This window comes from Eptesicus fuscus, chromosome 5 (genome assembly GCF_027574615.1).
Source record: "Eptesicus fuscus isolate TK198812 chromosome 5, DD_ASM_mEF_20220401, whole genome shotgun sequence".
In the NCBI taxonomy this organism is placed as follows: domain Eukaryota; kingdom Metazoa; phylum Chordata; class Mammalia; order Chiroptera; family Vespertilionidae; genus Eptesicus; species Eptesicus fuscus.
Window position 1 is genome coordinate 78,993,535 of NC_072477.1, and position 22,077 is coordinate 79,015,611.

Genomic DNA, 22,077 nt, shown 5'->3' on the forward strand with positions numbered 1-22,077 from the left:
ACTTTTTCTGGGGGTTCTCTCCCAAATAGATGGCCAACTCCGGAGGTCAGCCCCAGCTGACTTAGGTGAGTATCCCCAGCCATCTGGGGAATGGGATATTAGTGTCACTGAACTATATATACCCGTTGCCACACATCCCATCCCCAAACTGCCATGGCCTTGGGCTCCCGCTCAGCTCAGAACCTCACATCACTGTCTCTCACTTCTCATCTTACTTCCTCAGCCAGGCAAACTGACCGAGGCCTTCAAGTACTTCCTGCAAGGCATGGGCTACAGTGAGTATGGGGGTCTGAGGCTATCATGAGGACAAGGGATTGCTGCAAGGATGAGGGATGGCCACTAAGGGGAGGAACCATTTAGTCTGATTCCTGGACTTACCACCATCTGCCAAATCAAGCTCATTGACCCCTGGCCCCATTTGTAACTCTCACACCCCACGATGAGTTGCCAGCCCCTCTTCCCCTCCTCCTCTCTGACTGCCTGCTTATCCTTCTGTCTCCACAGAGGTCTCATCCTGCATGACTCGCCTGTCCCAATTTCACACAGCTTCCCTGACCGGTGCAGCATCCATTGATGGCAGCCGGTCCCGCGCTTGAACCTTGTCCCAGGGCAGTGAGTCTGGGACTCTCCCTTCAGGGCCCCCAGGGCACACCATGGAGGACTCCTGTTGAATGGCCCTTATTGCCCTGGTGTGGGAGCCAGCCTCAACTCCCTCTGCACTAACCTGGGAGGTGTGTAGAACACTGGGCCAGAGTGAGCAAGGGAAGATGGGCAGATCATGTGGGGAGATGACCTTGATCTTTGATCACTACCCTATCCTTGCCCTCTAACCTGTGATACCCCTCAGCTCCTGGGAGAGCTGTCTCAATATCTGTTAGGGACCCACACCCCTAAATGACCCTTCTCTCTCATTCTGTTATTAAGGTGGAGAGGGCATGCATCCCCTCTCCCTAATATAGGATGAAGGATAAGTGGTCATTGTAGATGTCCATGGTGCCTGCCCCAGACTCTCCCTACTCATCACAAGGGTAAGGGACTTGGTGCTGGGTCTCCATTCACCAAAGTGGATATGGCTTCTCATTAACCCTTCAGATCTCTGAAGGCTATGGGCCTAAATGAATGTGTCAGGGAGGCTTGCTGGTGGGTTAGTGGTCCTCAGGATGTGATAGAAACATCTGGTGTGTGAATGGAAGTTAGACTGGGAGGTGATAGACAATGAACAAATTTGAGGGAAGGATTGGAGCTGGGCAGTGGGAAGGGGCCTGGGGCCACTGGCTCCACTAACTTTGGTAGCTGTCTAGACAGTGTGTGTCTAGAGTGGGAGGGGGAGGGGGTGAGGGACAAGAGGGGGCGGGGTTGCTTGGGGCTTGGCATAGGAGTGGGAAGAGCTACCTTGGGGCTCTGACCACAGTGTGTTATGTGTGGAGGGTGCTCTCCTGTCTCCCACAACTTCTGCTGTAACAATAAACTGAGGACCATTTTTATTCTGACTCAGTATGCCTGAATATTGCCCCTTTCCTACCCCATCCCTGCCCAACTCTCACATTTTCTTCTCCAAGTGACATAAACCATGGGAGGGGGCTTGCATAGCATAGACACTTCACAAAATATGACTTCTCAGTGAAACAGACCTGATGACTAATGAATTGGCCCCTGTTCAATAGAATGGTATTGTCCTTGATATTGATAGTAGCTTCACATTTTGGGAGAGGGGCTACTTAGACCTTAGAAGACTTCCTTATTAGTTATTGAGAAATGCCATTGGATTTCAGAGATGTCACCAACATCATAATCTTTTAAAAAAATATATGTTTCTATTGATTTCAGAGAGGGAGAGATAGAAACATCAATGATGTGAAAGAATCATTGATCATCTGTCTTCTGCACGCCCCCTATTGGGGATTCAAGCCCACAACCCAGGCATGTGCCCTGACTGGGAATCAAGTCATGACCTGGTTTATAGGTTGACAATCAATTGGGAGCCATACCAACAGGGCAACCAACATCATAATCTTAAAGAAGGAGGTATAGAAAACTGACTGACATGCCCAAAGACATCTTGTAACCACCTTCCTGCAGGATCCTCTGTGGGGGTCACTTAGATTCCATTTTAGGTGGTTCAATATGATCAGAGACCATGCCTCATGCAGGTTCTGGAGGGGTTATTGGATTGGTCAATTGATCCCAATCTGAAGACTCCAGGTGAGTCACAGCAACTAGGATTTCCTTTCAGGAATTCCTCCTCCCACATAAATGCAACTTTGGGCAGTTAATTAGACTATATCTGTGGTTCTTTGAGAACCTTCTCAACAAATATGAACAATAATCATCAAGAGAACTTCAGATTTTTGTGACTGTTCTAGGCTGATCCTTGGGCTCTAGGGGCACAAGAAGTAAAAATGAGAAGGCACTTTATAGTATTATTGTCCAAGAACTGCAGATGGAATAGTACAAGGTCATTTGCCAGATTACTTTATAGAAACCCCATGGACAATTACACACTTTCCTCAGTGAAACAGACCTGATGACTAATGCAGCTTGATGTCTAGCGCTGACACACTGACATGGAAGTGGGGCATGGAACATGCTCATGATGCTTGAGCATTTCATCACTCTCATAGCACTGAACTATTTTAAATGCAGTAGGCCAGGATCAGGAGGGGCGAGGGTGTTTGGTGACCATGCACAGGGCAGGCAGCAGGTGCTTAAATGTCACACTAAAGAAAGGAAACCGCATAATTGGAATTGCTGACATAGCTAGCTCCTAGGTAAACAAAACATGAAGAAAAGGCAAAGAGTTCCAAACAGCAATAGCTGCTGCTGTGCCTTATGGAAGGGAAGGTGGGTCTTCTCTGCACAGCAAACACTGTTATGTTAACAGGGTAATCTTCGGAAAAAGAAAATGGGTGATGACCATGTGTGTCTCTTGCCTATAGATGTCCCTGCATAAGACGCCCAAGTTAGGTAGAGGGAGAGAGGCTGTCTCCTGGATGCAAGGGAGAGGGGTGTGCTGTCCTTGGCTGACCTCTCTACTTTGTTGGTCCTACACATTCCAGGCGAGCCCATGGGGACACAGTGCCCCCCTGTGGTTGTAATGGTTCCTCCTAACTTTCCCCAGTTCCCAGTTCCTTTCCTGAGTCTCCTATGGTCTTCCAGAATCTACACAGTAGTTACATAGTGTGGGCCTGATACCACGGGTGGTGGCTCCTGCCCATTCTCCAGATCAGAGCTCAGAGGCTCTCAGGAAAGGTGGGGTGACTTCATAGAAGCTGAACCACAAACTCCTTACTTTTTGTTTTTGCTTCAGCCTTAGGACTCCTGTTTTTCTCTTTCTTTCAATCTCAAGGAATGTGTTTCCTTGACTCTAGGGACAGAAGTACAAGATAGCTAAGAGATGGCTCATTGGAAAGAATAAAACTGAAAATACAGTGATGAGAGCATTGCAATGTCCACTTGAAAACTGTGGAACTCATGAAGATATTTTAAAGGGTAATTCTCTAAAGGTATACAAGCAGTGAAACTGTAGCAGGAGGGATAAATAATAAGTTTTGGAGCACTACTTGCCAAGCACCTGCAGGCTGGCACTATTTCTCTATCAAAGGCCTCAGCTCTTAGTGGATGGCTCTTGAGTTTCTGGTAACTGCTCCTTCTTTTCCGCCTAGGTAACAGCATTGGTATTACTCAGCCCCACGGAGGTCCACCATCACTTGTTGCTGTCCTAATCTTGGCCACACCTACACTCTCTTTATTAAACTTGCCTCAATTATCCAGTGTGCGCTCTGCTTTCTCCTGAGACCCTAACACATAAGACAGGAGGAACAGGTAAGGTAAAGATGAGGAAGGGAAGATAAGAAGAGAATCTATATATTGAGGTTTTCTTAGCATCACAGAGACATGGGTTTGAAGCCTAGTTAGTTAGATGATCAAGTTGTTTAACTTCGGAGTACACTTCCCTGGACTTACTATGGGGATATCTACCTGGCAGGGTTAGGAAGGTGAAATAATATGTGGAAGCAACATTAGAGTGGCTGGCACATAGTGGATGCTCAATGTGGAAACTCTATCATCATGACAACATATTAGACCCTATTCTGACTGTGTTACGTGTGAGTGCATTTAGCACTGAAGGGAAGCAGATTGGGATGGGCGTCAGGGAAATTATTTCTCGTCATTTTTATTTAGTTTTGCCTTTAGCTTGGGTTCTCACTGATCCCTGGATTCATGAGCTGGGCTGGTGAGGAGGTTTCTATTCTTAATTTGTAGGGAGGGGAATGGGAAGGACAGAAGACAGAAATGAAATGAGATGAGAATGGAACTCAGGAGACCTCACCCATGTTAAGGCCACTTGAGCTTCTCCACTGAAAGTATTTGAAGGGGCAATTGGTGAGGGTGCCTGAGCTCACAGGGCACACCTCCTCCTTCCCTGTCTCTCCACCAAGTCTGAGACATTCCTCCACCTCGTGGGTCAGGGCCGTCCTGCTCCTCCTCAATTCCAGATAACCAATTTTTGTATTTGTGCAGTTTTTAAGAGGAGCAGCACATTGTAGGGATTACTCGCCTGAAAGAAAAATGGTCCAGTGGAGTTGAGTCAGACGTATAGTGTCAGGGAGGGCAGGCAGTTGTGGCAGAACTAAGTAATCGCTCTTGGCATTTATCCAGCTCCCTCTCCCTTTCCAATACACTGCTTCTTTTTTTTTATTTAAAAACTTTCAATTACAGTTGACATAGACTATTATATTAGATACAATATATGTTCACATAATGATTAGACATTTATGTAACTTACAAAGTGATCCCCCATAAATCTAGTACCCATCTGACACCATATATAGTTATTATATTATTGATATTTCCTATGCTGTACTTCACATGCCCAAACACACTACTTCTTAATCCCACAGCACAAGGCAGCGAGATAGAGACAGAAGCTCAAAGACAACAAACGTGTCCCCGAGGCCACACAGGACTCAGTGTGAAAAACAGAAACCAGGTGGAAGTAGGCTCCATTGAGCCTGATCTGAAGAGTCTGTTGGATGCGTTGGTGGTTGATAATCTATTATCAGGGAGTGGGGTAGGTGTGGTTAGTGTAGGAAAAAAAATCTAGATGCCCAATGTTTATTTTTAAACCTCTTCTCCTCTAAATGTTAGGAACTCTGGCTCAGTATTTCAACACCGGTGGGTAAGGTGGGAGCGGGCTGTTGGAGTTTCAGCAATGCGTCCATGTCTGGGGGACATGGCTGCGAGTGACACAATGGTTAGAGGCTCTGATTCCAGAAGAAGAGACTGCATCCAACACTCACCCTTCCCACTTCCTGCTCCACTAGGCAGCAGTTAGGTAACCCGGAGAAAGGAAGAATAGCATGCTTGAAGGGGGAGGGTAAAATGGACATTTATTACACACAGTAATAAAAATGGAACAAGAGTCAAATCTGCAGTGATGGTCTTTATATCAACTCTCCAAAGTAAAGGCACTCAACCTAAAATAAGCGTCCCTTTCTCAGTCCTGGATGAGCAATGGGATCTCACGTAGGAGAGGCTGGGATCCAGTTCATGGGGATGATGCCTAGTGAATGCCACTTAGTCTCAGTGGAGAAATGTCTGAGGACCAAAGCCTTTTGGGAGGTGTCTCCTGGAGGTAGGGACATTATTCTAGATGGGTCCATCAGAAAAGTCAGGAATCTCTCAGGCCCACAAGGCAATTAAGGCCATGAAGGCAAAACCAGCAGCTATACAGCCCCACTTGACCAGAGGGGCCTCAGGACCAGCTAGCTCTCTGGGCAGAATTTCTAGGAAGGTGACATACAAGAAGGTGCCAGCTGCCACACCCTCTAACACAGCCTGGGCTAAGCCTCTCCCTACTTGTGAGTCTCTTCCAGGCACAACCATCCCCAGGGCTATGCCCAGGGGGGACATGAGAGCAAATGACATTATGCAGAACACAGCCCATCGTGACGCAGTGCCGATCTGCACTAGCCTCAGTCCTACACTAAACACTACAGGCCCCTTGTGAGCCAGGACAGCAAGAAATAGCTGCACTGTACTTGCTACGGTTGTCTGCAGCCCCACAGCCAGACCTTCAAAGACCGAGTGAAAGGAGAGTGAGAGCAAGAGAATGAGGGCTCGAAAGGGCCTCCGCGAAGGTGAGGGCTCGTGGCTGTGGAGTCCACAGACATGAGCCTCACTCACTTCCTCCTCCTGCACTTTTGATCTTCCAATGGTTTCAGGACAGCACTGCAATGCCAGCGACTCCAAAAAGAAGACGAAGAAGAAGCCCAGGGAGATGATGAGCCCTCCATAGGGATAATCCATCTGGGAACAGAGAGAAGGGCTGTGGGACGGGAAAGGAAGGAAGTGCAGTGGATGGAGGTGTGGAGGTGGGATGGGAAACTGGAGAATGGGAAATGTGGGACTAGAACTTTAAAAAGGGTAGGTGGCCTGGCTGGTTGAGCATCAACCCATGAACCATGGTTGAATTCCTGATCAGGGCACATGCCTGGGTTGTGGGCTCAATCCCCAGTAGAGGATATACCAGAGGTAGATGATCAATGATTCTCTCTCATCATTGATTTCTCTCTCTCTCTCTCTCTCTCTCTCTCTCTCTCTCTCCTTTCCCTTTCTCTCTCTCAAATCAATAAAAACAAATTTAAAAAATGGGGGTGGGGGGGTGGGGAGGGTAAAGGAACAAAGCCTAGAGGAGATATGGACATGCAACAAGATACCAGAGGGGCCAAGGTTGCAGTGTCAGTAGGGTTGAAATGTGGGGAAACAATGGGGAGCATGTCTAAGGGTCTAGGGAAAGAAGGAAAGAGTAAAGCCAGAGCTTTGTCTGGGGTTCCATAAACCCCAAAGGATGGGGTTGGCTCCTCCTCTCCCTACAGTGTCTGAGCTGAGGAGCAGAGGGATTCCTGGTACTCCTCAAAAGGACCTGGGTATGAGGAGTCTCAGGTTCTCCTCACCCTCCAGGTTGGGTGTGGGAGATACTTACATAATCTGAATTGGCATCTCCAGAAGAATTTCCCCCACTCTCTGTCCTGTTCTAGGGAGAAAAAAGCAGAAATTAGATGGGGGATGGAGCAGCTTAGCTTCCTGTCCTGTCCCTTCAGCTCCACTGCTTTCCTTACAGTCTAATCTGACCTGTTGTCATCATTCCAGACAAGACAAGAGCTGACATTGTCTCTATCATTCCACCCATGTCCTTGGCTCTATCACTTTCCCTTGTTTCCCCTTGGTTCTGTTCATCATCTGGCTTCTTAGCCCTACACTTTAGTTGCTCACCTTCATCTTGATCTTCTGGATCTCGAATTCAATATTCTCCAGGGATTCAACAGTCATATGCATGAGCCCTGCTCCCAGGAAAACACCTGCAGAAATGCAGCTCAGGAGTCTGAGGCCCCGCTGGGGATGACCTAATGAAAAGCAGGAGTTACAACCAGTTGGAAATGAGGAGATGGACAAAGGTGACTAACGAGCAACAAGGAGCACTCAACATCCAAGCTTGGGGATGGCAAGAGAATCAGAGCAAGGTGTCAGGGTAGGGTGACAGGGTTGAAGTCAGGTTATGGGGGCAAAGCTACAGAAGGGCTATACCTTTGGTTGCCTCCGTCTGGAACCATTTGAAGCAGATGGGAATAAGGCCACAGACCAGCGTGAGAACCAGCAGGGCAAATAGGCAGCCAATTTTTACTCCTAGCACTGGTTCCATCCTTGGGGTACAGGATAAGCAGAGACCTCAGAATGACAAATGGAGTTACAAGCTTTGGAGCAGGAGTGGTGCCTTAGGTGGTCAAAGCTGTAGTGTCCACTCCTGAGTTTCAGGAAGCTGCTGGATCCTCTTTGTGCTGCCTGTTTGCACAGCCTTGCATAGCTGACTGGGGCCCAGCCCTAGATTCCCGCCCTCCCCCTACATGGAGGCCCCTCCCCTGGCTCACACCAAAACCAGACACTCCAGACTCCCTGCCAGGCACAGCCCTGTGCTGTCTTCTCTTCAGGTCCATGACTAATCCAAGGACTGTGGACTTAGTTCATGCCTGGGGCTGGTCTAATCCATAATGGCACAGTCTATGGTAGCTACTTCCCAGCTATTTTGTGTTGGGGACAATCTGGTCCTGGCTCACTCAGGACATTTGATCTAAGCCTTCCATACCCTCCCCACCCCAATGCAAGTCTTATAGGCTGCTATGCTGATACCTGAACCTTACCCTTTCAGAGGGGATTTGGGGCCACCTGGGGTCAAGAAGGTGGTGGGGCTAAGGAGTGGTGCTGCTGTCACTCTGGGAACTAGTGGATGAGGGGACTCCCCTTTCCTGTAACCCCAGAAAAATAGCTCCAGGTATGGAAATGTCTAGTGGGAGTTGAGATTTCTAGTATTACAAAATTGAAACGGTTGTGGGAGAGGGACTGAGAGTTTTAATACACAGAAAGTTGCCCCTAGCTCTGAAACAGCAAGGCCTAGGGGAACACAGAAATGAACCAAGTAAATGAAGGACTCTGCCTGGACATAGGGTTGTGGAAATGAATGACTCAGTCCCTGAAGGGATCCTTTCTTGAGGGGCATTCATGATGCATACTCTGGGGGAGCTGATGAACCCTGAGAGAGATAAAAGGAAAGGGAGGAGGGAGAAAAAAGAGAGGCCAGGCAGCTGCTGGTCACCTGTCCAGGTGGCCCGTCTAACTACCCTGAGACCTGTTGAGCCAGTTCTCAATGCGCGTGGGGAGGCTTTCCCCACTCCCCCATTACTTCCCTGGGAAGTCCTGGTCTCTGGGAGAAGCAGCAGTATTCTTACAGGAGGGGCTGAGCTTGAGGTTTCTGTGGGAAGACAGGCATTGGATCTCTGAGGACTCACTTCGTTACAGGATAGGCCGTGATGACTGACCTCTACACCTTTTAAGAATCACAAAACCCATTCCCATTCTTTGAGAAGTTATAATTCTTATTAAAACCTCAAATAAATGCAGATATATAGGGGTACCAGCCCTCCTGTTACCTTGCACAGTCAGTTGGAGCGCTGAGAAGTCTCCTCATTGGACAAGATGGCGCAGGGGGCGGGTCTTACACTGAACGTGCCAAAGGCTGGAAAGATGAATGGGCAGGGCCCTGCGCGTGGCAAGCTGGAAAGACCAATGGACGGGACTTGAGGAAGATAAATGGACAGGGCCTGAGCCGGGCCCAAAGCTAGAAATGCGAATGGACAGGGCCCCAGTGAGCTTGTAAGCTAGCAAAATAATTGGATAGAAAAATAAAAAGCCCTTCTCTCCCTATTCCTGCAAGAACCGCAGCTTGAGCAGGAAGAGGGGATGGTCTTTGAGACAGAAGTCCACCATTCTCCCAGGCTGAGCAGCACCAGAATAAAACCTCTTTCCTTTTGCACCTGCCTCACGAGTTTGGCAGGGGTTCAAACCCGTGTTTTTCGTTACACTCCCATCCTGAATAACAGGTGGCTTTAGCCTTGGCAGGCTCGATACAAGAAAACTCGTTACACATCCTTGTCAACTCTCAGGGGGATCTTCAACAGGGGATGGAAGAAGCTCAGGCGACGTGGTCACAGGTAAAAGATCTCCCCAGGAGCTGACACGGGCACAGCGATACAAATCCCTATGGAAAAGAGAGGTCAATGCGGGGGGTAGGTTCCTGCCACCTCCCACTAACCGTGGTCACAGCCTCCGTACCTGCCATGGCGGCGGGCTGTGAGCACAGCATGCTGCATATGCCCATCTGGACAGCACAGGTGACAGTGCACATGGCGTGGCCGTTTAAGGACAGGCTGAGTGATCCGGGGCCAGCGATGGGCTTCCTCTGGAGACCCCCGGACAAGGATTACCATCGAGAACTTTTCCTCCTTTGGCTTCTTGCTCTAAGGTAAGGATAGAGAGCCTGTTTTGGGGGAAAAGATATGGGGAAAATGTTGACCCCATTCCTGCAACCCTTTTCATATTCTAGGTCATGCACATTCAGGCCCTACAAACGCTCTCGGAATTTTCCAACTCCTCCCACCTGATTCTTTTTCATCCTGCTTTCCCAAGCTACCTCCTCCCTGCCGCGATATTCCCAGGGTACATACCCAGCTGAAGGGGATGGGATGGTAAGCCTGGGAAAAGCTACAGGCCAGGGGCTTAGAGGCTGTCAACTGGGGACAAGGAAGTTCATGGGGACACTGTAAACACACATGAAAAATATGAGGTAAGACGAAAGAACCACGGATCCTAATACTGGCAAACGAAGGGTGCTGGGGTCAGGAAGGGCCAGGGTAAGGGAGCACAGGAGCAGGGGGTAGGGAGAGCAGGGGGTCCACTGAGAAGAAACCGGATCGGGACACAAAGCAGTGGAGGGTGACTTAGCTTTGCCCTCTCACTTGTCCTGGACACAGCTGAGCTCAGCTCTTTGCATGCTGGGAAAGGTAGAAGCAACACTCACTGGGGCAAAGACAAAACCAGGCCGAGGGTCCAGAGGTGACTTCTCCTTTCCCTGAAATCAAAGGAAATAACAAAATGAAGCTGGGCCTGCAGGGTCTATTCTCATAAGTCAACCTCTGCACTCAATCGAGGACTCCTTTAACATCCGATTCTGGTAATTACTAACTATGTTCTTTGAGTTAAGCTGGCTACTTCTCTAATACTCTAAACAAAGAACTTTCTCTTTGCAGCAGGAGAAGGGCAGGAACTTGGCACATAGAATGGTGCTCTCCTTGTCAGCAACCTCCACTCTCAAAAAAATCCCATTCCAGGACAATTAAATTCATGATTTTACACTGGCTCATACAGTCCTAGAGATAAGGTTTTTGGCTCAGCCATGGCCTAGGTCAGGGGTCAGCAAACTTTTTTAAAGGCTCAGATAGTAGCCAAAATGTGTTTGTGTCCCAACTATTCATCGCTGCCATTTGTAGTGTGAAAGCAGCCATACACAACAGTCACTCAAATAAGCCTGGCTCATACAAATACTGACAGGCAGGATTTGACCTACAGGCCCTACTTTGCCAGCCACCACCCTACAGCAAAATGACTTTACATGCCTACTCTCCCGAGAGTCACTTACCTTTGTACGACAGTCTTTTCAGTTTTCAAGGGAGTACTGGTAATTGGTGACAGATAGGTAGGGGTTGGGGGAAGAGAAGGAGAAAGAACCTTACCTTAAGGACCAGGTCCCTGGCTTCCATGAGAAGGCAGTGCCCAGCTTTTGTTCCATTCTCCACCAATATCTGTTCACAAAGGGGAAAATGAGCAGAAGCCCCGAATTATATGAGAACATATGAAGGGAACCAAACAGTTTTGCCACCCCAAAGCTACTGGATCAGGAATTTTTAGGGGTGAAAAATACAGGTTTATGGAATTTTAGAAATTAAGAGGACCATGGAAGAAGCACAGGTCTGCAGAACAGCAGAAGGTATATTTCTATAGAATAGGGAAGCTAAAAAGCTGCAACAGGTGTATTTCCATAGAATGAGGGAGCTGGAAACAGCAAACAAGAAACCCCAAAGGGAATAGGAAAACAATAAGGAAAGAGGGGAGGAAAAACCTCACATGTCCCATGTGAGATTTGACCTTTGAGCTCAGAAGTTACTATAGTAACCAGTCTGAGGGAATAGTGACCAATCAGAGGGGATATCAAGGCACAAAGCTCTGCAGCCTTTATAAGCCATGGAAAGGGAAACACTGTGGGACCCTTTCCCCCTCCCCATGTGGGAATCTGTACTTGCTCTTTAAAAAATTTTCACCTTTGCTATACCACCTCTGTCTGTGGATTCATTCTTTGACTCCGGTGGACAAAGAATCCTGGACATCCTACCCAGTCCAAAAATTCTGCTTCACTACCTTTTGGAAATACTGATTTTAAGCTGTTTTTGTTGTTGTTGTTGTTGTTGTTGTTGTTTTTAAACAAAAGACTCAGAAAGAACCTTTGATCCTCCCATTTCCTGCCTAAGAGATTTAGATGCAAAGGGCTACTCCAGGAAGGGAATCCTAGGATATGTCTTCGTCTAATTTGAATTAAGTATGGTAGGTGAGCGGGTTCAGGCAGGGGCCTGTTAGCTAGATACCCATGCCCCATTGTTTCTGAGTGGCCTAGCAATAATTTGCCTGCCATGTATGTTCTACTCTTCCTCAACTTCCTATAAATTGTCCATTCTCACTTCTAAAATCTAAAGTCCATTTCCCCCACTTTTCTTCTTTGTCCAAAATGTCATATATACTCAATGTTGTTTCACTGCCTTTGGAATTTTTATGCCTATGTGAATTACTCATGTGCTTGTATTAAAATTTTTATTTTTTTTCCTGTTAACCTATCTGTTAATTTGATTAGTAACCCAGCTAGAAGACCTTAGAAGGTGGGAGCAAAAGTATTATTATTATTTTTTAGCTCCCACACATGAATGTCAGTAGCTCTGTAAGAGCATTCACAGATGGAATAGCAGTCTTAAAGGAAATGGCATTATATATAAGTTAGGGATGGTGACCCTACAAGAGGGACAAAGGGATCTATGCAGGAGAAAAAATGGTCAAAAATGAAGACAAGCTCCAATGTAGAGAAGGAAAAGAATGAAACCATGAAACTGCTTTAAAACTTGAAGGGAAAAGTGGATTTTTACTCACCAGAAAATCACTTGTCTTGCACCACAAGGTTTGGACAAGACAGCCTTGCTGGGCAATTCACTTAGGGAAAAGGCTGATACCACCACATTGAACTGTACCGGAGAACCAAAACAAAGAACGTGACAGACCCCCCCATCTCCCCCTTCCAAGAGCACAATGAAGTTCTAACTCTCTAAATGTATTCTGTTGTTTTTCATCTTCTAACACTCAATGCTGGGTTGCAAAGTGGAGGCCAGTTTCCCATCTGCCAGATTCCACATTTAGCATACTCTATACATTGCCACTTGCATTAGGTGATACAGGTAGGCACTGTCTGAAAAAGACACCTGGTATGTACGGCTTCCCATTTTCTGAACCATCTATGGAGGAAGGCACAGATGTGGCAACTGTGAGTGTATAGGTATAAACTGAAGTTATATCCTGATAAGAACGTGGCCCTGAGAATAAAGAAAAATGCTAGGTGAGAGTGAGATAAAGGAGGGTGAAAGGGTTTAGAACTGGCCTCCCCAAGATGAGCCACTGGCATGTGGATTATTTTGAACTGAAGGCAATTGAGACTTTGTGGGCTCAAGAGGCATTTTTTTACCTCTCCCTAAAAGAATTTAAATGACCCTGACTGGTTTGGCTCAGTGGATAGAGTGTTGGCCTGAGGACTGAAGGGTCCCAGGTTCAATTCCGATCAAGGGCATGTACCATGATTGCGGGCACATCCCCAGTGTGGGGTGTGCAGGAGGAAGATGATCGATGTTTCTCTCTCATCAATGTTTCTAACTCTCTATCCCTCTCCCTTCCTCTCTGTACAAAATCAATAAAATATATTTAAGAAAAAGAATTTAAATGGAGGGTCTTGCCCATAATAAGAGTTATTACCAGAAATAACTTTTTATGACCTATCTATAGGGCAGGGCAAACTTTTAATTACTGAACATCTGCTCTTTTTATCTATATGAGTAGTTCCCTCTTCCCCTCAGAAGCCTCAGGGCACCTTACCTAATTCTTTAGTTGTTTGTCACATATACCTCATTTTACCTTTCTGTCTCTGAACCTCTCCTATATACGGGTTTCTGTATATCTGTATGTAATTAAATTTTATTTTTTTTCTTGTTAACCTGCCTCATGTCAATTTAATTGGTAGACCAGCCAAGAGAACCTAGAAGGGTAGAGGAAAAATTTTCCCTCCCTCACAAGGGTAAACAAATGTTAAAAACACAGGGAGAATATTGGGTCACCTGTCATGTTAATCTTAGCCAACACATCCACTTGAAATGTGTTTCAAATGGTTTCTTTGAGAAAACCTTACTGAGCAAGATTAGTCACTGTAAGCCAGGGCACCAATTTTTTCCTCTTGCTGGTATGGATTCCTGGGAAATATTGGGTTGCTCCTTCTCTAAATCGGAGTCCAGGATGAACACAACAGGAGTGTGGCTTTCTTGAGAGTGGGGTCCATTACCTGGGGTGGCCTGTGATAGCAGCTGAAAGGAAAGCCTATCTCTTGGGACAGGAGCAAAACTACCACTTGGATAAAAGGGCATAGCATTTATACCATTTATACCATTTTAAGGCCAAAGAGAGAGACTTTTACCTCTGTGCAGGTTTGGGGTAAGACTTGTGCAGTAAGTTATAAGAATATTTGGATTCCCAAGATTATAAGACTTGGTGGTGAAATTGACATTTACAGGAGCCCTGGAAGGCTTCACTCAGAGCCCACGTTTTGTAAAGAAGTAGCATACCATAAGTAGGTATGACGTTTTCATTGTCACATTTATTCAGTCATTTTCTCCTGGACTTAAGATACTTTAAAAGAAGGTGCTTCTAGAACCCAGCTAGGCAGAGTTACTAAGACAACCCGATTGGGAGGGGAAGGAAGAGCATTCACTAGAGGCATGAACTTAGAATGTATGGATATTGCCAAGACAGGCAGCGTGCAGATAACAATCACAAGTCAATAAGGCATATAAACCAATTCAAAGGATATTGCTAAGGCAGAATTATTTGAAAAGACCAATTAAGAGTTAGTAAGACTACCCATCCTCTAAATTAAAAGGTGTATACTTCTTCTCGCTCTCTCTCTTTTCCCTGAAACTACAACGCAATGGGTTGCTGACATTCATTCCTGGGGCAGGGGAGCACATCCCTGCATCCAGCTGGTTGTGGCCAAGTGGGCCTCCACACATGGACTATTAGACTCTAATTAGCTTGGGTCTGAACTACTCCCGGCTGTAACATGGAAAGGAAGTTCCTAACGCTGGCCTGTTCTTGGAACCCCAGCTACACCTTTTCCGGGACTGGCTGCTCCCCATAAACTTTGGTTCCATTCATCGTTTTTGTCTGGGACTTCATTCTTCTATTTTCAGGAAACAAGAACTCAGGCTCAAACAACACCCACATTTTTGGGGATCAAAGTTACGTATAACACCATGTAGTCATAATGTAAAGGCTAATGTAAGGATGTAACATAATGGGCTTTGAATTAAAATTCTCATTATCTATTATACTATTACTTTATTAAGATGACCAACTTTATGAAGATAAGGAACTTGTCATGCTAAATGACATACCTGAGCTATAAAAATAATTGAGGGTAAAATACTGTTATAAATTGAGAAGTATAGGTTTCCAGATATACATATTAAATCTCTTTGAAAAATTAGGAATGTAAACTCAGTTTTGTTTGTTTGTTTGTTTGTATTTTGTTAATCCTCACTCGAGGATATTTTTTCCATTGATTTTTTTTTTTCCAGAGATAGTGGAAGGGAGGGAAGGGAGAGAGAGAGAGAGAGAGAGAGAGAAAGAGAGAAACATCAAAGTGAGAGACACATGAATTGATTGGTTGTTTCTCACACGTGCTGTGACTGGGGCTGGAGATCAAATCCAAAACCAAGTTACATGCCCTTGACCGGGAATCGAACACGCAAATCTTCAGTCCTTGGACCGACATTCCAACCACTGAGCAAACTGGCCAGGGCTAGATTCAATTCTGGAATCAAAGAACAAAATACAGAAAGTGAATTTGCTCCCCCCCCCACCCCCCCCCCCCGCTCCTGAATAATATTTAAATTGAATGTGCAAAGTTGATGTATCATTCTCTCATCCATCTGTTGGTTTGGGAAGAGTTTTTACAAACTCTAGAAATTTGACTAATAAAATCTTCCAGAGCTTGCTTAAGTCTAAGGCTGCTTCCAGCAATGACTGGATACAGAAGGGAAATGGAACTCCTGTGATAAGGGACTTTAGTTTGATGACTCTCCAGTGACCTTGCCAAACACTCCTTAGAATTGCACAACAGTCTAGGATGTTTTCGACTTTCCTGCCCTCTCTGCTTCACTTGGGTCGGATTCACATCATGGTCTGATGGCTCTCTCAGCTTCTACCCACTCCCTTCCCGCTTTCTGTTGTCTCCTGGCTTCGGCTTTTCAGACTCACACATGATTGAAGTCATGGGGTAGATTAATTATTTGAAGAGAGTCATGGAAAGAGAAATGATTATAGGACATGAAATATAGGGAGTGAGGTAGAGAGTACCAGGGGAAAAGGCTAAAAAGAGAGTTAAATAAGTAGGCAAAAAAACAAGGAAAATGGTGTTTCAGAATGAGCCATTACTGAGTGTATTTCATTCCAGAGCTTTTTTTTTAAGCATGATGAAAGTTTAAAATTTAACCAAGAAGAAATAAGAAGGCTTCTCAAACTAGAGAAAGACAAAAAGAGAGCAGCTGAGGTCAGGAGTGGTTTGATTGATTTTTAAAAAATTCAATACTTAAAGGCAAGATAAACAGCCAATTAATTAAAATAAAAGGAATATCACAATATGTACATATGTGAAATCATTATGTTGTACACCTTAAACTTACCTAATATTATATGGCAATTATATCTCGATCAACCTGGAAGGAAAATGTTTATGTAAGGGGAACTGCATGTGCAAAGGCCCTGGACAATACATTTGCTTTGAGTGATAAAATAAAATAAAATAAAATAACATAGAATCAATACCTGTTCTACTTCCTAGGAATAAACATCTCCAAAAAATGATATACTACTAAGGAAGGGCACTTCTGTTTTCACACATATATTACTTCCACTGTTTTTTATATATCCTTTCCTTTTTATCTATAATAATAAAAGCGTAATATGCTAATTAGACTGGATATCCTTCCAGATGACCTTCCGGATGAAGCCAGGGCTATGAGGGAAGCCTGGTCTCGGGTGCCAGAAGGAAGCCAGTGCAGGCAGCCAGGGGAAGGAAGGCCTACTCTTGCATGAATGTCGTGCATCGGGCCTCTAGTCCTTATTACATAATAATAGAAGTATTATATAAATATTATGTAATAAATATTATTTTATATAAGTATTACAAATAATAATATTTGTATCATTATTATAGCATTTGGTAAATATATCACATAGAAGTCATATGGGAATGTGGGTGGATGGATACTATGCTTGCCGTAATCATGAGAACTAATGTAGAAATAGTTAAAATAAAAATCAGTGCAACATTGACAAGAGTTATTAAAAGTTACTTGAAAGAGAGAAGAGGGCCACTAGACCATCTAAAGAAAGACCATGCCAAATAGAAATGAAATCAGCAATAGAAGCAGAACAAGAAGCAAGTTACACAGCTCAACTCTTCTAGTGCTCATTCAAGGAAAATCCTGCAAAGAGGTGTCTGTGATAGTTTTATGTGTCAATTTGCAATGGCCATGGGATACTCACACATATAATTAAACACTATTCTAGGTGAGTCTAGGAAGTGTTTCTGGATAAGAGTAACATTATTTTTTAATTTATTTTTTTTACACTTAGGCTTCTTTCACCCAGCTGTGAGCTGTCTCTGTCCCCATGGTGCCCACTGTCAGGTAGAGCAGAAAAAGAATTATGCGAACACAGTGAAGTGTGATGAATGTTATACGTCAAAACTGGATTTCACTTTTGTTTCTTCATGGTAAAGTTAATTTTATTTATTTATTTATTTATTTATTTATTTATTTATTTATTCACTGACTTTAATTTTTATTTATTTTTTTAAAAAATATATTTTTTATTTCAGAGAGGAAGGGAGAGGGGGAAAGAGAGATAGAAACATCAATGATGAAATAGAATCATTGATCAGCTGCCTCCTGCATGCCCCACACTGGTGATCAATCCTTCAGCCTGGGTATGTATCCTGACCAGGAATCGAACCGTGATCTCCTGTTTTATAGGTCGATGCTCAACCACTGAGCTATGCCAGCCAGACTATTTTGTATTTTTTAATTACAGTTTACATACAATATTATATTAATTTCAGGTGTACAAACCAGTGAGTAGACATTATATAACTTATTAAGTTACCACTTGGATAAATTTAGTACTATATGACAGCATACACAGTTCTTATAATATTATTGACTATACTAGTAGCCCATTTGCAGGAAGAATCCTGAAAGCGGCCGCTGTGGCTGCATGCACTTCCGCTGCCGCCACCGATGCGGGCGCTGCGCCTGCACCCACGCGCCGCTGCTGCCCGTCCCGCCCCGGCTTTCCCTCTGGTAGCCACCTTGCTTTCCGCTTTTCCTCCCTCTTCCTTCTAAGTTGTCTTCAGTCTTCATTCCTCCCTCCCTCAGCATATGCAAATTAACCGCCATCTTTGTTGGGTAATTTGCATACTCGCCCTGATTGGCTGGTGGGCTTGGCTGGTGGGCATGGCTTGGGTGTAGCAAAGGTGCGGTCAATTTGCATATTACTATTTTATTAGGTAGGATTCCCTATGCTGTACTTTATATCCCAATGACTACCCTGTAACCACCAATGGGTACTTCTTAATCTATTCACCTTTTTCACCCAACCCCCTTCCATCTTAAAGAAGACCCTTTAACATTCCTTGTAATACTGGTTTGGTGGTGATAAACTAATTTCTTTAGCTTTCTCTTGTCTGGGACACCCGTTATCTCTCTTTTGATTCTAAATGATAACTTCCCTGGATAGAGTAATTTTGGTTGTATCATTTTGAATATTTTTATCACTTTGAATATTTTCTGACAATGCTTTCTGTCCTTCAAAGTTTCTGTTGAGAGATCAGCTGACAGTCTTCTGGGAGCTCCCTGTAGATAACTAACTGCTTTTCTCTTGCTGCTTTTAAAATTTTCTCTGTGTCTTTAACCTTTGGCATTTTAATTATGATGTGTCTTGGTGTAGGCCTCTTTGGGTTCATCTTGTTTGGGACTGTTCTTTTCATGGACTTGTATGTCTGTTACCTCTACCACATTAGGGAAGTTTTCTGTCATTATTTTTTTACACAGATTTTCAATTTGTTGCTCTCTGTTCTCCTTCTGGCACCCCCATGATGTGAATGTTAATACTACTGAAGTTATCCCAGAGGCTCCTTACACTATCCTCATTTTTTTAAACTATTTTTTTTTCTTTTTGCTGTTCTGATTGTATATTTTATGCTTACTTATCTTCCAAATCTCTGATTTGATCCTCTGCTTCATCTACTTATACCATACTACTTCACTGTTGATTCCTTATAATGCATTCTTCATTTCAGTTACTGTATTCTTCATTTCTGATAGGCTCTTTTTTATGTCTTCTAGTTTTGTTTTTATGTTTCCTATCTCTTTTTTTGATGTTCTCACTAAGTTCATCTACTCCTCCCCTAAGTTCATACAGGATCCTTATAATCAGTGTTTTGAACTCTGCATCTGAAAGGTTGCTTGTCTCCAATGTGTTTAGTTCTTTTTTCTGGAGTTTTACTTTATTTTATTTATTTATTTTTTTCATTTGGAATATGTTTCTGTGTCTCTTCATTTTGGCAGCCTCCATAAGTTGGTTTCCATGTATTAGGTAGAGCTGTTGCATCTCTCAGACTTGGTAGAGTGGCCTTCTGTAGTAGATATTCTGTGTGGTCTGGTGGCACAATCTCTTTGATCATCTAAGCTGCGCACTTTAGGAGCACTTCTCATGTGGGTTGTGTATACCTTTTCTTTCTAGTTGAACCTGGATTGCTGTTGGCACATCAGTAAAAGCGATTTACCCGCTAGATCAATAGCATGCAAGGACTCGCTGTAACCACTGTGGAGGATCAGCTGTGCAGGGGCCAACCCTATGGACCAGGACTCTCTTCAGCAGTGCTCTGGTACCCACTGAGTCTGCCCCTTGAGTACAGGTCAAGGTCAGCCACCACCTATGTCCTGCCTGGGGCCAGCCAGTGTGACCTACAAATCAATCTGTAGATGGCTGCTAATTGTGCTGGGTTTGGAGGTGCACAGAAGTGCCGGATCTGGGGCCACTTAGCAAGAGAAATGGGGCACACCAAGTTCAAATGTTGCTTATTTGAGGTATTTTAGGAAAGTCCAAAGCATAAGCTAATGCAGGCTGTTGGTATAGAAAGGCCACTGGAAACAGCTTGAATGGACCCTCAAATTGAGTGGGATGGGGTTTCAGGGAATCACCAGGACTCACCAACAGTATTAGTGAGGTTGATGGAGACTCATATATAGTGCCCAACTGCTGTCTCTGTGTGGGGAGGGCTCAGAAAAGGAACAATGGCCTCTGCCAGCACTCTACCTGGGAGGAAGCTGCCCCTCCAGCTCATTCCCTGATGCCGTACAATTCAGTTCTTCTCCATATGTGCCTGGTGCCCTTTGACTTGCTGCCCCAGTGCTGGAGCTCAGAGTCTGAGTTAGTGTGTGTGGAAGCCCTTTAAGTAGAATTCCTAGGACTCCAGTAGCCCTCTGTGTCATTCAGCCACAATTCCTGCTGGTTTTTACAGCCAGGAGTTATAGGGACTTTTCGGTCTGATACTAGAACCTAGGCTGGGGGCTTGTTGTGGAGCTGGGACCCCTCTCTCTGAGAATAACATTTAAATTGGTGAAGGACATAGTTCTCTCTCATGTGGGTAGACTTCATGCAATCAGCTGAAAGCATGAATAGAACAAAAAGACACCCTCCCTTGAGTAAGAAGCAACTCCTCCTGCCTGACTACTTTGAGCTAGATATCAGATTTTTTCTTGCTTTTGTACTCAAACTGAAACTGGGTCTTGAGCTTTCTTGGTTTTAAACGGAAACATATCATACTACTCTTTGTTTCCCAGGCCTTTGGACTTGGGCTAGAACTTATATTATCAGTTCTCCTGGGTCTCCAGCTTGCTCACTACATATATTGGGAAATTTCGGCTCCTATAATCACATAATCATATGAGCCAATTCCTTATAATAAATCAAATCTATCTTCTATCTATCATCTATCTATCTATCATCTATCTATCTATCTATCTATCTATCTATCTATCTACCTATCTATCTATCTATCTATCTATCTATCATCATCTATCTATGTAGCTAGATAGCTTGAAGCTGTCAGCACCACAATAAAATTATTAAATTATTTTGCCACATCTTTTGTGTATACACACACACACACACACACACACACACATTATTCTATTGGTTATGTCTCTCTGGAGAACTTTACTAAGCACGGTCTTTGCCAAAGATACAGAGAATACACTCTATATTGGCATCATTTGTCCATATGAGCGTAATTGTCTATTAAAAGACTGCCTCTTATCTTACTGATTTTGCCTCTTAAATTTTTTTTTTGAATTTTTGGGAGAGTTTATTTGAGCCAAACTGATGACATATGTCAGGGAGCAAGATCTTAAATGCTCTGTAGAATAACGGTTTTATAGTTTCTTTTATGCATTTGAAATTAAGGAGGGAACTAAGGAAGATTACATGGAGGTGGGAGAAGCAAGACAGGGATTGGGTTACAGGATAGTTAACAAGATTATATGCTCTTATGAAGGTAATCGTTTCAAAAGTGTGTTAACCTAAATGCACAGAGGTATTGGACAGGGCTTGCTTAAGGAAAAGATAAACCTTTTGCTAAAACGTGATGTGCCTGGGTCATGACTATCCACCACGACCTGGCCAGTTGGAAATTTGTGATCCAATCACACTATGAGGTTACTTTCCATAGGACCTTCCTTTTTAAAATCCACAGTTCTCCCTTTTCGTCATAAATCAATCTGAAGGACGCATTGAGGACCAACCTTTTGGTCAGAGAATGTGGTCTCACAGCATATTCCTAAGAAATCTCAGTGTTGACGCTTTCTTATTGACCACTGTGCATAAGACAATACTGTAACCATGGCCTCTGAGTGGAGGCTGAATTTTCCCAAAATGGGTAAAGCAGGTAAATGGGAGGTAGTTAGGTCTTATTGTCTTTATTGTGAAAAAAAAACAAAAAACAACTCTGGATAATTTCTATCCTGTGAACTACCATAATCCAAATTTTGCCTTCTGTCCCATTTTTCTGTATTTGACATCTAGTATAACATTTACATATGCCACCAAGAAAGGTATTAAATGTTATCTTCTTCAGCTTGGCAATAGTGTAAAATGTCTCCTTTCAATAATGTCACTCATAAATTCCTTCATCTAATTTAAGTACAGCTTAAGTGCACTATGATGCATGAAGGAATATAAAAAACAAAAAATGGGGTGCCAGGAGTC

General features: G+C 44.1%; 2 protein-coding genes across 4 annotated transcripts; both read right to left on the minus strand.

Moving 5' to 3' along the window:
* Positions 1 to 5,430: 5,430 nt before the first annotated feature.
* Positions 5,431 to 9,011, minus strand: LOC103304729 (zinc transporter ZIP2-like). Of its 3 annotated transcripts, none has more exons than XM_054715610.1 (5): positions 8,985 to 9,011; positions 7,588 to 7,728; positions 7,276 to 7,406; positions 6,986 to 7,036; positions 5,431 to 6,309 (listed from the first exon to the last, which is right to left on the minus strand). In XM_054715610.1, the coding sequence occupies exons 2-5, from the start codon at positions 7,700 to 7,702 to the stop codon at positions 5,683 to 5,685; spliced, it is 924 nt and encodes a 307-aa protein (XP_054571585.1). In that variant the 5' UTR covers positions 7,703 to 7,728; positions 8,985 to 9,011; the 3' UTR covers positions 5,431 to 5,682. The 3 variants fall into 3 exon arrangements, with proteins under 3 accessions (XP_054571585.1, XP_054571587.1, XP_054571586.1); XM_054715612.1 differs by having other exon boundaries at positions 7,588 to 7,703; positions 8,985 to 9,004; XM_054715611.1 differs by lacking the exon at positions 8,985 to 9,011 and adding an exon at positions 8,784 to 8,802 and having other exon boundaries at positions 7,588 to 7,703.
* A 475-nt stretch (positions 9,012 to 9,486) lies between these two features.
* Positions 9,487 to 12,590, minus strand: LOC129149019 (methyltransferase-like protein 17, mitochondrial). The gene is made up of 6 exons (XM_054715613.1): positions 12,583 to 12,590; positions 11,124 to 11,192; positions 10,412 to 10,462; positions 10,059 to 10,151; positions 9,667 to 9,851; positions 9,487 to 9,592 (listed from the first exon to the last, which is right to left on the minus strand). The coding sequence occupies exons 2-6, from the start codon at positions 11,148 to 11,150 to the stop codon at positions 9,487 to 9,489; spliced, it is 462 nt and encodes a 153-aa protein (XP_054571588.1). The 5' UTR covers positions 11,151 to 11,192; positions 12,583 to 12,590.
* Positions 12,591 to 22,077: the final 9,487 nt, after the last annotated feature.

Coding starts and splice junctions, on each gene's coding strand:
- LOC103304729 (XM_054715610.1), bottom strand. CDS start 7,702: ATGGAACCAGTGCTAGGAGTAAAAATTGGCTGCCTATTTGCCCTGCTG. Junction 7,407..7,587: donor CCAGACGGAGGCAACCAAAG/GTATAGCCCTTC, acceptor GCTTTTCATTAG/GTCATCCCCAGCGGGGCCTC. Junction 6,310..6,985: donor GAGATGCCAATTCAGATTAT/GTAAGTATCTCC, acceptor CTCTGTTCCCAG/ATGGATTATCCCTATGGAGG.
- LOC129149019 (XM_054715613.1), bottom strand. CDS start 11,150: ATGGAAGCCAGGGACCTGGTCCTTAAG. Junction 10,152..10,411: donor CTGGTTTTGTCTTTGCCCCA/GTGAGTGTTGCT, acceptor GTGTGTTTACAG/TGTCCCCATGAACTTCCTTG. Junction 9,593..9,666: donor ACAGCCCGCCGCCATGGCAG/GTACGGAGGCTG, acceptor TCTTTTCCATAG/GGATTTGTATCGCTGTGCCC.